Source organism: Oncorhynchus mykiss, chromosome 6, assembly GCF_057628025.1.
Source record: "Oncorhynchus mykiss isolate SJ-2025 chromosome 6, ASM5762802v1, whole genome shotgun sequence".
Taxonomy (NCBI): Eukaryota; Metazoa; Chordata; class Actinopteri; order Salmoniformes; family Salmonidae; genus Oncorhynchus; species Oncorhynchus mykiss.
The window spans coordinates 11,609,518-11,626,035 of record NC_143027.1 but is presented as its reverse complement, the minus strand read 5'-3'; the positions used below and the strand labels follow the sequence as shown (position 1 = coordinate 11,626,035).

General features: G+C 40.7%; 1 protein-coding gene across 23 annotated transcripts in view; it reads right to left on the bottom strand.

The window, feature by feature from the left end:
- dmxl1 (Dmx like 1) overlaps positions 1-4,574 on the bottom strand; it is a 55,219-nt gene extending 50,645 nt beyond the window's left edge. For 21 of the 23 annotated variants that reach the window (XR_016496508.1, XR_016496510.1, XR_016496509.1 and 18 more), the window contains exons 1-3: positions 4,160-4,574; positions 3,047-3,249; positions 2,527-2,652 (exon numbers count right to left, since the gene is read on the bottom strand). Coding sequence is in view for 18 of the 23 variants with exons in the window: in XM_036979401.2 (XP_036835296.2) it covers positions 2,527-2,652; positions 3,047-3,133 (213 nt within the window). In the remaining 5 variants the exon portion in view is untranslated. Of the gene's footprint in view, positions 1-2,526; positions 2,653-3,046; positions 3,250-3,643 lie in introns of all 23 variants that reach the window. The other 2 variants (XM_036979402.2, XM_090236974.1) reach the window with 1 other exon arrangement.
- Between the last annotated feature and the right edge of the window lie 11,944 nt (positions 4,575-16,518).

Here is a 16,518-nt window from a genome sequence, read left to right as displayed (position 1 = left end):
GCACCATTGGCTAGAGCCTGTAAGTAAGCATTTCACTGTAAGGTATGTTGTATTTGGCGCACGTGACAAATAAACTTTGATTTGATTGAGCTTGTTTTAGCTGATTCCATTGGGCTACAAATGACAATCCCTTCCATTTAGGACTATTTTATTGGCAACTGATAAGATAACTTACTACTTTATTGTGCTGATTAATAACATTTGCATAGATGGGTTAGCTGCCAACGTCACAGAAACAATGCACACGTTTCTATGGGGCAGAAGTCCGGGTGTTGTTGTGATTCTGGATGGCGAGAACGACAAGAAACTGCCATGTGGGGAATCGTTTCAGCTTGTTCTTCATACCATGTCTTATTTTGACTGACCTCAGGTCTATGCTAATATGGGTCAAATTCACTAACTAACAACAACTGTAAAGAGGTATTTGACAACAAGTGCTCGTTGTGCAAATGTATTTACGTGTTCAATAAACATTGGCGACTAAATATAGTTTACATGTCATCAATCTAAGCCAACCGCGTCTGATTTGCCCCATAATTGCGCACGCGTCAAATGCTAGACAACCAACCCTTCTATAGGATAAGCAATCTCTTATTTTCTAAGTGTGCCTGTATAAGAAATGAATGACAATTTGTTAGGCAGAATGTGGTTGTGGAATCTGATTTGGTAAAGGAAGATGAAGAACTGAATAAGTTTTTGGTGGCAAGGAGACAAAGTGAATTAATAAAATGTTGGAGGGTCAACTTTGAAATCAGCAATTTTTGGCGTTATGGTTTGCATATTATCACAAACAAAGTACTAAATCAAATCAAATTTTATTTGTCACATACACATGGTTAGCAGATGTTAATGCGAGTGTAGCGAAATGCTTGTGCTTCTAGTTCCGACAATGCAGTCGGGTACTAGGGTAGTGAATTCAGCTATAAACTAACAAGGAATGTCAGCTTACAATTAAAGCTGGAAGATACCTGCATCGTCTTGCATTGTAAGTGTTCTAGCCTGTATGGACATTGTTTTTGCAGACAGTAACGAACAGTTTTAACGTTTCAACATAACGTGTTGCATTATTCAAGTTAACTTCTGTGCAGCATGTGGGGACTAGGGAGCTAATGCAGCGCAGACAGCTCTAGCGATGAATGAGTAAGTAGAGCAAGCTATTTGCACTATAAAAGGGACTGCGCTGATACAGACTTGATCCTCTCAAGCACCTTAATGCACTCATGACTACTTTCTATGAATGGCAATGTGAAAGCCTAACACCGTCATGCTAGTCCTGTTGACAACAGAACAAGCTTTCAAAATGATGCCCGCTTGACCCAGATTGCGATTTATAACGGACCGTTCTTGGATTACGTAAACAGTAATTGGGTGATGAATGACAATGCAGGGTTGAGTTCCAAACAAAACAACTACACGGGTGCTTGCTCTAGTTCAACGGCATGCTTGGAGAGTAAACAACAACAAAAAACACCTTATAGTTGAAGACTTTTCTTTGAGTAAATACATAAAAATAGAGAGAGAGAAGAAAGAAGATAAAGGAGAGAGGAAAGAGAAGGGGAGAGAGAATTTTATGGTTTTATGTGGCATCTATCCCACATTTTCCATAAATATTCTTATCATGTTACTGAAAGTAACCAGAGTACCTTATGATTTATCAACAAACGCGGCGAAAAGTACATTAAATGTAAAATAAAATCAACAGTGTAATGTTCGGATTCAGTCTCGTGTCAGGTGAACAGTTGTGTCCTCAACTTTGGTCGAATAATCTTCCCACAATCTCCAAACTGTTCCCTGTCAATTGCTACCATGGTTATGCATATGCTTTTCATATTTATTCTGTAAGAAACATTTCAACTTATCATATAGGCCAATTCCCACGAGTGTAAAGGGTTAAGCATTTTACCACATGCTAAATGTCTACTTAGCATAATTTGAAATCTGCACCAGACCCAATAATTAACACATAGGAATCAAGTATATTGGCCTCTTTCTAACTCTGAAAGTTACTGGTTGATCTAAAACGAGGTAGTCCATAGTCAGGCACAAAAATAACTATAGGCTAACTTCCTTAGATAATACAGGTTGTGTCTAATAAGGACAATATTCTAACAGTCAGGAGAGCTACATGTCATGGGTCGTGACTCGTGAGTCTGAGTCACAACATACAACATTTTCCCACCGTGTATTGGCTGGCTTATTTTTTTTTCTCTTTCTTCATTTCCTTTTTCTGAAATATTGTGATATCTATTGCATTTGTAATATTGCATCATAATTCACACATTTTGCTGCTTAGAAACAATATAGCAAATAAATGTTCAATATTGCTCAAGGTTTAGCTACAATATAGCCTATCGCAAATGAATCGTCAATATTGATACAAAGCAACGGCCATGTAAACAATATGACATGGATATACAAACAGGGTCATAGTAGCATGCAAACTCAACTGGTTCTTCGCCAAACAGCATTGTCTATAAGTTGCAGTAACTACACCAGACAAGTAATACAAGAAACAATGTCTCTTACCTGGCCTCCCTGTAGTGAGCTGTCCACACAGCCCACCTGGATGTTCCCATGCTTCGCTCCTGGGATGATCTGCAGCCTTTCAAAGTCACTGCCCAAAATCACAACGTCACAGCCAGAGGCATATGCCTATCACATGAGAGGGTGGGATGAGCGAGGAATGTCACTCAGTTAGGACAATAATCACAAAGAACTGTCAAGTGCGATTTAATGAAAGTTGAACTTCTAGTATGACTTTGCATTGCATGACACTGACAAGCAGATGATATCTGTAGTATGCATACTAATTCCATGAATAAATATACAGACAAAATGCAGACTGTCAACACGGCATAAGCAGCACAATGTAACTTTTGCCTGCACTAGAGGACAGAGACACAAATAGTCTGATATTGATCGGCTCAGTGAAAGACTGTGGGTATAGTATCAGATTCTCTTCTCTGAACAGTGCTGCTGGACTAGCACGGAGCACTCCCAAAGCATGCTTAAAATGTAGGGAGACTGACTGCCTGAAATATCTTACCGTGAATGGTTGGTTGTTTATGCTACCTACAGAAAAACAATTGTCCCCTGGGTTGACGGCCCCAGTAAGGACTTGGTGAAGATTCATGGTCCTTTGTAACGCTGTCTTCCTGCCCTCACAATGTGGCCTTGATCCAGGACAAATTCATGAGAAACCAATGCAATGACGTGGTCATTGTGCTTCAAATCATAAAGTCAGTTCCCCTGTGAGAAAGAGAAACATGTCAGTTGTTAGTTGTGCTACTGACAGTTAAGACACTAGCTAGGTAACTTGTAGCCATCGCACTCGATGTCATATTCACAGCAAGACAATCTTCAGTGGCAAACATCACCAGACATGTCAGTTAGTGAGACAACCAACGCTGGGTTGATAACTTGGTACAGTACAACATTGCTAGATTAGCAAGTAAACAAAAATGACTACATACCTAGCTAGCCAATGACAGCAAACTAGCAGTAGCAGGTAAGCTAGCTGTAGCTAAAGATTACAGCTAGTTAGTTAGCTAATGACAATGTTGAGACATTAGCCCATAAGTGCATTGGATAAGTTACACCCCTCATCCCATGAAATCATCGCGCTCCTACATGGAAAACCAACCTGAATGTAGAGGTGTTTGGCCCGCAAACTAGAACGGACACCGGCATAACAATCGTTTCTAAACTGGAAAGAGGTGAGCAAGTTCCGTGTGCCAACTCACGTGACACCATCACTCGGAAATAGATGACAGATAGCAACCCATTTAGCTAAATAAAAGCAACAGTCTATCATTTAGATTTTTTTTTTAAAGATATAACTATCAATAAGCAAGTGGTCAACTATCAAGTCAATTCACGCAACAACCAACTAGCTAGCTAGCAAAGACACGAGCATGCTACCTAGCTTTGGGACACATCGGGAGTCACTGTAACTAATACATAGATTACATATGTTTCCAATAGCTAAGCTACCCATGTTGTTGCGTCTCTACAGGCTTACTAGCTAGTTATCGTCAACTAAATGAACTAGTTAGCTGCAGCTTCGATACAAAATATTACGTTACAGTATATAACACTATTGGGCGAAATCCGAAATGTAACGTTACAGCTAGCTAGCCTAGTGTCAAAATGCACTTACTTCTCGTCGTTTGGTTTGACTCATGAATGCATTGCGACCTGCTATCATATGACTGCTAGCAAGCAGTCTGTCATTCCGTCACGTTGGTTGCTAGCTATTCTTCTTGTAAGATAACGGACAATTTCAAATAATATGCTAAATACACACGTTAAACCATTTAGCTAGCTGTGGTATAGAGTTAGCTAGTGGCGCTCCTCTCCCGTGTGACGGTCATGAAACCGTGCTATGGATTGTGGTCATTGTAGTAATTGATGGTGCGTGATTTCATCAATGACGATGCTGTTTGCGGAATATGTTTGCCCTTTACGGATGCCCTCTACATACGGAGAGAGAGGTGCTTATGATTAACTCTCGAAGTTTTAGAATGGATTTAAAATGGCAGCCATATTGGTCAGGGAGAAATCCTAACTAGTCTAGGGAAAGGGAGATACCTAGTCAGTTGTACAACATAATCCAGATTTTTCTTCCACAGGAAAATAAAAGTAAGGCCTGTGATTTATCAGAAATTGTGTAATATAATTATTGTCAACCTAAACTCGTGTCATATAATTATAAATACAGTTTATATAGGTTTTATACAAATTGTATGTATAAGTAGTCTCTAAAATATATGTAAACAGATCATAAATTTCTCAAATTGTGTTGTCTTGGAAAGCTGTGAGTGCTATTATATGATACAATATCAGTCCTACCATCAACTGATTTCAGCCAGTGTATGGCTGTGTATTGACTGCATTGTTTGAATGGAATGTTGGCATATTGTCAGTTAATACTAACAAACATATGGTGCAAATGCATTCTTAAAATGCATTATTTTACACAATTTCTTATCACAGAACTGGCAAACCATGGTTGACCAACTCCCTGGCCAAAATAGCTGACCTTTAGACCATCAGAAGAAGGTTCATGTCCAGTATTCTAAATTATAATTCCTTACTTGCTACACCATTCAATATCCTCATGCCTTCATAATTTTGGGATTCCCGAGTGGCACAGCATTCTAAGGCACTGCGTCTCAGTGTTCAAGGCATCACTAGACACCCTGGTTTGATTCCCGGCTGTATCACAACCGCCGGTGATTGGGAGACCCATAGGGCAGTGTACAATTGGCCCAGTGTTTTCAGAGTTTGGCCGGTGTAGGCTGTCATTGTAAATAATCATTTGTTCTTAACTGACTTGTCTAGTTAAATAAATAAAAATAACAATGCTGGCCCTCACACAGTCAACTAAAATAGCATGCAGTGTATTGGGTCCAATTCCCAAGTCATTCCCCATTCCCCAATAATGCTAAAAAACAACAAGGGAGTTGTACTCTTTATGTCCAAAAAGGTCATTTCTGGACAATATTTCTGTCCATTTAGGGGACAGACCCCTTTTGGCTCAAGAGCACCCCTAGAGGCAAGAATTCTGTACAGTTCTTTAATTTTCTCTTTTCCTCGGACTCTCCTCCTCACTGCTGACAGCGATGGGTAAATCAATGATGCTGATCTGGGCCAATAATTTGTATGAACATTAAATGTTTTTTAAAAATTATGCAGTCGAGATTCCCACATTTTTAGAATTCACAGAAGTCAGCACGGCCTGAGTGCAATGGTCGAGCCTTGTCCTGGGTGATCAAGGTATCTCACATGCCAGGTAAGTTTATCATGTTTTCTTACCTCTTTCAACCCTTACAACAAGTCCTACAGGATTTTGAGTGCATTTTTCTGTGGGACAACCTTCAGAAGTAAATTTTAAAAAATTAAAAAAGAGAATTCTTGCAGGAACAAATATCATGCAGGAAAATTTTACATGAAGGATCTTTTTTTAAAGGAAATATTTCACTCCTTCATTCTTATTTAAGACAAACATCAGCCTTGCAACTTGGTTTGCTGTAAATGTGGAATAGGGATATAAATGGTTTGTTAACAAAAACACTATTCACAAACAAAACATAACTCCATTTTGCGTTATGATTCGGTTAAAACCAATGTAGAAAATAGTAAAAAAAATATAGAAAAACCCTTGAATGAGAAGGTATGTCCAAAACTTTTGACTGGTACTGTACATGTACTGCATGTTGAAATGACCATTGTAAATATTGCAGATTATACCTTTAAAGCTAGAAGAGTTAATTGAAATAATAACAAAGCATTTACCTCACCTCTGTTAGTCAAAAGCTGAGAGATGGGCCTGGAGAAATGTAACCACTCTCAAATTCATAGACAGAGATTTGCATGCAAGGACTGAATATACACTATATACAAATTATAGTTTTCAAATTAAATACAATTTTGCAAATGTCATCGCAACGGCAGCAAAATGCTTATGTTTCTAGCAGTGCAGTAATACCTAACAATGCAAAACAATACAGATACATCCAAAAAATAATAATAAAGAAATGAATAAATATAAGAATGAGTCCGGAATGTATGCATATAATGTATATAATGCTGTGAAATGTATATATATTATGAATGTATATAATGCTGTGAAATAGACTGTTTGGGCAGCATATGAATAGACAAGCTGTGTACAACAGTAGTTACATTGGATGAGCCTGGACTAGAATACAGTATATACGTTTGAAGTCAGAAGTTTACATACACTTAGGTTGGAGTCATTAAAACTTGTTTTTCAACCACTCCACACATTTCTTGTTAACAAACTATAGTTTTGGCAAGTCGGTTAGGACATCTACTTTGTGCATGACACAAGTAATTTTTCCCACAATTGTTTACAGACAGATTATTTCAGATACATACACTAAGTTGACTGTGCCTTTAAACAACTTGGAAAATTCCAGAAAATAATGTCATGGCTTTAGAAGCTTCTGTTAGGCTAATTGACATCATTTGAGTCAATTGGAGGTGTACCTGTAGATGTATTTCAAGGCCTACCTTCAAACTCAGTGCCTCTTTGCTTGACATCATGGGAAAATCAAAAGAAATCAACCAAGAACTAAGAAAAATAAATTATAGCTCTCCACAAATCTTTTTCATTCTTGGGAGCAATTTCCAAACGCCTGAAGGTACCACTTTAATCTGTACAAACAATAGTACGTTTTAACACCATGGGACCACGCAGCCGTCATACTGTGTCATGACTTCCACCGAAGGTGGCTCCTCTCCCTGTTCGGGCGACGCTCGGCGCTCGTCGTCGCCGGTCTACTAGCTGCCACCGATCCCTTTTCTTTTTCGTTTGGTTTTGTCTGTCTTGTTGTTCACCTGTGTCTAGTTTAGGTTATTAGTGGGGGTATTTAATCTCGCCCTACCCTCTTGGTTTTGTGCGGGATTGTGCATGTAGCTGTCATTTTGTTTGGGTTGCGTTTTTTTTGTTTGTTCTGTTGAACAGGTGTTTTTCTGGACTGCGTTTCTGTCGTTTTGTAGCTACTGTTGTGGTCCTGTTCCTGTTCTTTGGACATGTAAATAAACACCCTTTCTTGCAATTAGCTCTTTCCTGCACCTGACTCCACACCCACCTCTCCTAGGGAGAACTTGACATACTGCTCAGGAAGGAGTTGCGTTCTGTCTCTTAGAGATGAACGTACTTTGGTACGAAAAGTGCAAATCAATCTCAGAACAACAGCAAAATACCTTGTGAAGATGCTGGAGGAAACAGGTACAAAAGTATCTACATCTACAGTAAAACGAGTCCTATATTGGCATAACCTGAATGACCGCTCAGCAAGGAAGAAGCCATTGCTACAAACCCGGCATAAAAAAGCCAGACTACGGTTTGCAACTGCACATGGGGACAAAGATCATACTTTTTGGAGAAATGTCCTCTGGTTTGATGAAACAAAAATAGAACTGTTTGGCCATAAGGACCATTGTTATGTTTGGAGGAAAAAGGGAGAGCCTTGCAAGCCGAAGAACACCATCCCAACCGTGAAGCACGGGGGTGGCAGCATCATGTTGTGGGGGTGCTTTGCTGCAGGAGGGACTCGTGCACTTCACAAAATAGATGGCATCATGAGGGAGGAAAATTATATGGATATATTGAAGCAACATCTCAAGACATCAGTCAGGAAGTTAAAGCTTGGTCGCAAATGGGTCTTCCAAATGGACAATGACCCCAAGCATACAACAAAGTCAAGGTATTGGAGTGGTCATCACAAAGCCCAAACCTCAATCCTATAGAAAATTTGTGGGCAGAACTGAAAAAGCGTGTGCGAGCAAGGAGGCCTACAAACCTGACTCAGTTACACCAGCTCTGTCAGGAGGAATGGGCCAAAATTCACCCAATTTATTATGGGAAGCTTGTGGAAGTCTAACCGAAACATTTGACCCAAGTTAAATAATTTAAAGGCAATGCTACCAAATACTAATTGAGTGTATGTAAACTTCTGACCCCCTGGGAATGTGATGACTGAAATAAAAGCTGAAATAAATCATTCTCTCTACTATTATTCTGACATTTCACATTCTTAAAATAAAGTGGTGATCCTAACTGACCTAAGACAGGGAATTTTTACTAGGATTAAATATCAGGAATTGTGAAAAACTGAGTTTAAATGTATTTGGCTAAGGTGTATGTAAACTTCTGACTTCAACTGTACATATGAAGTGGGTAAAACAGTATGTAAACAAGTGACCAGTGTTCAATGACTATGTACACAGGGCAGCAGTCTCTAAGGTGCAGGGTAGAGTACCGGGTGGTAGCCGGCTAGAAACAGTGATTAAGGTGCAGGGTAGAGTACTGGGTGCCAGTTGGCGGAGAACGGCTAGTGATGACTATTTAACAGTCTGAAGGCCTGGAGATAGAAGCTGTTTTTCAGTAGCTATTCATGACGATTTAACAGACCGATGGCCTGGAGATAGAAGCTGTTTTTCAGTCTCTCGGTACCAGCTTTGATGCACCTGTATGGTCTCTTCCTTCTATATGGTAGCGGGGTGAACAGGCTGTGGCTGAGGTCGTTGATCATCTTGGCCTTCCTGTGACACCGGGTGTAGATGTCCTGTAGGGCAGGCAGTGTGCCCCCGATGATGCATTGGGCTGGGACCGCACCACCCTCTGGAGAGCCCTGTGTTTGCGGACAGTTCAATTACTGTACCAGGCAGTGATACAGCCCGACAGGATGCTCTCAATGGTGCATCTGTAGAAGTTGGTGAGGGTCTTAGGGACCAAGCCGAATTTCTACAGCATCCTGGCGTTGTGGCACTGTTATGCCTTCTTCACCACACTGTCTGGGTGTATAGACCATTTCAGGTTGTCAGTGACGTGCATGCCGAGGGACTTGAAGCTTTTCACCCTCTCCACTGCGGCCCCGTCAATGCGGATGGTGGCGTTCTCTCTCTGCTGTTTCCTGAAGTCCAGAGAGGTTATTTTCCTGGTACCACTCCGCCAGGGCCCTCACCTCCTCCCTGTAGGCTGTCTCATCATTGTTGGTAATCGGGACTACCACTGTTGTGCCGTCAGCAAACTTGATTATTGAGTTGGAGATGTGCGTGGCCAGGCAGTCATAGGTAAACAGGGAGTACAGGAGGGGGCTGAGCACACACCCTTGTGGGGCCCCCGGGTTGTTGCCTACCTTCACCACCTGGGGTCAGCCCATCAGGAAGTCCAGGACCCAGTTGCACAGGGCGGGGTTCAGATCCAGGGCCCCGAGCTTAGTGATGAGCTTGGAGGGTACTATTTGGTATTTAATTGGATCCCCGCTGCACAAGCATCAGCTACACTTTCTGGGGTACATACATTTAAAACATCACACATAGCCTATATATCAGTACATACCCACAATATGTAGGTCTAATACATAGTACAGTGCAAATTACAATACAGTATATATAAAATGACTGTGTCTCTTCACAGACCCCTTTCTGCAGTAAGGTGTTGTTTTATCTGTTTTTTTAAACTGATTGTTTTACCTAGGGTGGCAGAGAATTCCATGTTGTCATGGGCATGGCTCTATTTAGTACTTTGCGTTTCCCAGCCTCTGTTCTGGACCTGGGGACTGTGAAGAGACTGGTTGCATGTCTTGTGTTTTACCGATGAGTGTCTGAACCTTGTGCCAACTACTTGAACAGAAAGGTTGGGTACCTTCAACACAACACCCCGCACAAAGACCAATAGCGATGCAGTCAATCTCTCTTCAAGTTTGAGCCAGCAGAGACTGATATGCATGTTACTGACTGTCACGTTCTGACCATAGTTCTTGTGTGTTTTCCTTGTTTTAGTGTTGGGCAGGACGTGAGCTGGGTGGACATTCTATGTTGTGTGTCTAGTTTGTCTATTTCTATTTTTGGCCTGATATGGTTCTCAATCAGAGGCAGGTGTTAGTCATTGTCTCTGATTGGGAACCATATTTAGGTAGCCTGTTTTGTGTTGGGATTTGTGGGTGGTTGTTTCCTGTCTTTGTGTTCTCTGCACCAGATAGGACTGTTTTGGTTTTGCCACATTTGTTCTTTTGTGTTTGTTTAGTTTTTCTTATTAAAAAACATGAACTCTAACCACGCTGCATTTTGGTCCTCCTCTCCTTTGACAGAAGAAAGCCGTTACACTGACACTTTCCCTCCATGTACATTGGCAAGAAAAAGTATGTGAACCCTTTGGAAATACCTGGAATTCTGCATAAATTGGTCATAAAATGTTCTGACCTTCATCTAGGTCACAACAGTAGACAACCACAGTCTGCTTAAACTAATAACACACAAACAATTATACATTTTCATGTCTTTATTGAACACACCGTGTAAACATTCACAGTGCAGGGTGGGAAAAGTATGTGAACCTTTGGTTTAAATAACTGATTGACCCTCCTTTGGCAGCAATAACCTCAACCAAACTTTTTCTGTAGTTGCGGATCAGACCTGCACAACGGTCAAGAGGAATTTTGGACCATTCCTCTTTACAAAACTGTTTCAGTTCAGCAATATTCTTGGGATGTCTGGTGTGAACTGCTCTCTTGAGGTCATGCCACAGCATCTCAATCGGGTTGAGGTCAGGACTCTGACTTGGCCACTCCAGAAGGTGTATTTTCTTCTGTTGAAGCCGTTCTGTTGATTTACTTCTGTGTTTTGGGTCCTTGTCCTGTTGCGTCACCCAACTTCCGTTGAGCTTCAATTTGCGGACAGAGCCTAACATTCTTCTGCAAAATGTCTTGATAAACTTGGGAATACATTTTTCAGTCGATGATAGTAAGCTGTCCAGGCCCTGAGGCAGCAAAGCAGCCTCCAACCATGATGCTCCCTCCACCATACTTTACAGTTGGGATGAGGTTTTGATGTTGGTGTGCTGTGCCTTTTTTCCTCCACACATGGTGTTGTGTGTTCCTTTTTTCTGTCCTGGTACACTTTTACAAACTTCAGACTTGCGGCAATGGTTTTCTTTGGACAGCAGACTCATCAACAGAGATGTTAGCGCGTTCCAGAGATTTCTGTAAGTCTTTAGGTGACTCTCTAGGATTCTTCTTAACTTCATTGAGCATTCTGCACTGTGCTCTTGCAGTCATCTTTGCAGGATGGCCACTCCTGGGGAGAGTAGCAACAGTGCTGAACTTTTTCAATTTATAGACAATTTGTCTTACTGTGGACTGATGATCATCAAGGCTTTTAGAGATACTTTTGTAACCCTTTCCAGCTTTATGCAGGTCAACAATTCTTAATCTTAGGTCTTCTGAGATCTCTTTTGTTTGAGGCATGGTTCACATCAGGCAATGCTTCTTGTGAATAGCAAACAAAAATGTGTGTTTTTTTATAGGGCAAGGCAGCTCTAACCAACATCTCCAATCTCGTCTCATTGATTGGACTCCGGGTTAGCTGACTCCAATTAGCTTTTGGAGAAGTCATTAGCCTAGGGGTTTACATACTTTTTCCAAACTACACTGTGAATGTTTAAATGATGTATCAATATAGACAAGAAACATACAATTATTTCTGTGTTATTAGTTTTAAGCACACTATGTTTGTCTATTGTTGTGACTTAGATGAAGATCAGATCAAATTTGATGACCAATTTATGCAGAAATCCAGGTAATTCCAAATGGTTCACATACTTTTTCTTGCCATTGTACATCTAAGTGTGATACGTGCTGCTTGGTTCTGGACCAACTGCAATTTACCTATGTCTTTTCCGCACATGACCACACAGCTGGGTATTAGTCCAGGTGCGACAAAACCAGGGCCTGTAGGACCTGTCTGGTCAACTGAGATGTCAAGAAGGAAAAGCAACGCCCTATCATGGACAGACCTCTTCCCACTATGGTGTTGAAGGCTGTGCTGTAGTGGAAGAACAGCATTCTTACAAATGTAGATGGGATAGGGAAGTGTGCAATCAATGGCGATTGCGTCATCTGTGGATCTGTTGGGGCGGTATGCAAATTGTAATGGGTCTAGGGTGTCGGGTAAGGTGGAAGTGATATGATCCTTAATTAGCCTCTCAAAGCACTTCATGATGACAGAAGTGAGTGCTTTGGGGAGATAGTAATTTAGTTAAATTACCTTCGCTTTCTTGAGTACAGGAACAATGATTGACATCTTGACACAATGGTTACATCAAGCTTGTGACTCATTCAGGACTATCCTTAATTATTGTAGCATCCACATTAATTTAGAAGTGTTTAGATACATATTCTGTTCTTATTTACAATAAATAAAACTCAAAAATGACATAATGCATTATTTACCAATGATTTTCTATTGGGAACAAAATAATCTGAAACACAACCAAAACAAACAGCAAATCCATCCAACAGATGGAGAGTCACAAGCTTGATGTAATCATTGTGTGCTATGAATATGGGACAAATACTAAACTTTTGACTACTTCAATACACATATAAGTGAATTTGTCCCAGTACTTTTGGTCCCCTAAAAAGTGGGACAATGTACAAAAAGTACTGTAATTTCTTAACGGTTCACCCGATATGGATGAAAACACCCTCAAATTAAAGATGACAGTCTTCATATTAACATCATATCATTGAATCGTTTAAAACCCAAAGTGCTGGAGTACAGAGCCAAAACAACAACACAACATTGTCACTGTTCCAATACTTTTGGAGCTCACTGAATATCATGGTCAAGAGCATTTAACATAAAGCAAAGCTATTTTGAGTGGTGCAATATGGTCTACAATTGCATGAGCTCTAAAAAAGCGATCTGTACTGCATGTACAGTGGTTAATGTAATCTAGCCAGAGGTAGGCTAGCCTGGAAGCCCTCTAGGTTGTGGGTTTGTGGTATTATCAGGCCGTCTGGTGTTATTACCGCGTGCGTCCCTGCATGGATATTTGGTCAATAATCACTTTATTAATCACTGTGTATTGTCATAATGACAGTATGCCTGCCTTCATTGTCAAGGCTATAACGTCACAGTGGAAGTGCATTGAGGTAATTTCAAGGTCAGCTAAATAGTGCAGAGATAAGTGGGACAGACAGTCTCCTGAATAATGAAAAGTCTGACATGTCATTGACATTAAGATGGTTTAGGGATATATTGTTTTCTACGGCAGTTGGTGAAACTGTTGACTGTGCTGACCAGAAGTAGGTCACAACGTCATTAAAGATGCAGTCCATGCCTCACACTAAATATTACATTGCTTAGAACACACACACACGGCAAGAATTCCTACAAAAAAAAACTATGTTTAAATGTATTTATTTTTAAACAACCTGTGTCCTCATATGTAGCTACGGGCCTGCACACACCACAGGTTTAGTCTCCCTCAGTATAAACATGTCACATTATCTGTGTGTACATGATAGTACCCCCCCCCCCCCCCCCCCCCTATTGAATACGCCTTTGAATAGAAACACACTGACTGGAAAATGCTAGAGAAAAGCTGTGCCCCAAGTGTGTTATGTCAGGTAATCTGCATAAGAACTTGTTTTTCGGAATAAAATGTAATTCTCTTAGGCCTCACTGGTGGCTAACTTTGTTAGTGAGTGCACGGATCAGACTTCTGCAAAAATAGATATTCTATTTTGACATGGCAAAGAATTGCAGTTGCAATAGCTAAGTAAGAAAGAAAACTAAAAAAATATATGATTTTATATCTTAAGAGTCTAAGCCATTGGTGGGTGGTGGGGTGGGGGTTCTAAGCTGACATATGGAATTGTTTTAAGATGGTCATAGCATGGATCATTTAGCAATTTGATTTAGAATTGTAGGACCCCTATTGGTATACACAAAAAATATATTAAAAAAATTATTTGATAAAATATTCAATTTGTCCTTTACTACTATAGCCAATAGAAACACATTGAATAACACATTCAGAAATGGCGAAGACATCCAACAAATAAATCATAAGGAATAAGGGTTGGAAGTGTCTGTCCTGTATCTAGGATATATACTGTAAGAAAGCTCACATATTTAACCCCTTATTTTTGTTGCCACTAAACTACCTCTGTACTTCCATTCATTTTATAAACCACTACTGGTTACCTTCAGACGAGTCCCGTGACACTTGTGGGGGTCGTAGAACAAAACGGAAACGACCATCGTGTTCGTGAGAGTCTCATCCTTCCACAGACAAACATCTCTATAGTTTGGCCACCTTCCACTGCAGATGCAGAAGGTAATGGATTGAGACGCAGCCCAGATATCTCTAGCTTAAACTGACAGATTTTGATGGGGATTTTTTAAAATTATGTTACTTAGATTGATGCACCGGTGCGTCAATAGACTAGGGGTTTTTAAAGACATCTATTTCTATATTTCATAGTTGCCGCTGACGTGTCTATCATCTGTCTGGCAACCCATCTGCCAGATATCCTCCATTGAAAAAATCACACATCATCTCCATCCCAAACACATGGTCCAAGTAAACTCAGTGCTGATAAAAACATCGGAGAGATTTGTGATTCAACATCATGTACTTGTCACAGTGGAAATGAAGCTGGACCCATACCAATTTGCTTACAGAAATGAGTTCAGCCAGCACCTGATCCTCAAACAGACAGATCGATCAAAGACTAACGCCAGAGTCTCTTTATTGATTTCTCCTGCGCTTTCAACACCATCCAACCGTACATCCTACATGCCAAAATGCAACAGCTGGACAGTGGACATTTAACCCACCTGTCATCTAACTGGTGCCATTGGTTCCTTGCTGATTGAGCTCAGCTAGTACAACACTCACAAATCCACCTTGGTCTGTGTGTACAAACTGTGTAGCACCAGCATGAGTTATCTCACCTGTACTTTCCATATGGCACACCAAGGACTGAATGGGGTTGACCATCAATCATGACATCATTTTGTTCTTCAAGTTCCTCAGGTCGAACAGGTTTAAAACCTCATACTCAATTGACCTGCTTAACAAGTGTCAAGGAGGACAGTTGGGGTATATAGGGATGTCTAAGAAGACTGGTGATTCATTATTCTGGAGTGGGCAGTGAATTAATTAAGAACGTACATACAAAATAACACAGAAAGTAATAGACTTGTATTTGTAGGGGAAGCAGTAAGTAACAGGATGTGTTAGATGTATTGTGCTGTCTGCTTGTTGACCATGTCTGTTTGTTGACCATGTCTGCTTGTTGACCATGTCTGTCTGTTTGTTGACCATGTCTGCTTGTTGACCATGTCTGCTTGTTGACCATGTCTGCTTGTTGATCATGTCTGCTTGTTGACCATGTCTGTCTGCTTGTTGACCATGTCTGTTTGTTGACCATGTCTGCTTGTTGACCATGTCTGTCTGTTTGTTGACCATGTCTGTTTGTTGGCATGTCTGTTTGTTGACCACGTCTGTTTGTTGACCATGTCTGTTTGTTTGTTGACCATGTCTGTTTGTTGACCACGTCTGTTTGTTGACCATGTCTGTTTGTTTGTTGACCATGTCTGCTTGTTGACCATGTCTGTCTGTTTGTTGACCATGTCTGTTTGTTTGTTGACCATGTCTGTCTGCTTGTTGACCATGTCTGTCTGCTTGTTGACCATGTCTGTTTGTTGACCATGTCTGTTTGTTGACCATGTCTGTTTGTTGACCATGTCTGTTTGTTTGTTGACCATGTCTGCTTGTTGACCATGTCTGCTTGTTGACCATGTCTGTCTGCTTGTTGACCATGTCTGTTTGTTGACCATGTCTGCTTGTTGACCATGTCTGTCTGTTTGTTGACCATGTCTGTTTGTTGACCATGTCTGTTTGTTGACCACGTCTGTTTGTTGACCATGTCTGTTTGTTTGTTGACCATGTCTGTTTGTTGACCATGTCTGTTTGTTGACCATGTCTGTTTGTTGACCATGTCTGTTTGTTGACCATGTCTGTTTGTTTGTTGACCATGTCTGCTTGTTGACCATGTCTGCTTGTTGACCATGTCTGTCTGCTTGTTGACCATGTCTGTTTGTTGACCATGTCTGCTTGTTGACCATGTCTGTCTGTTTGTTGACCACGTCTGTTTGTTGACCATGTCTGTCTGTTGACATGTCTGTTTG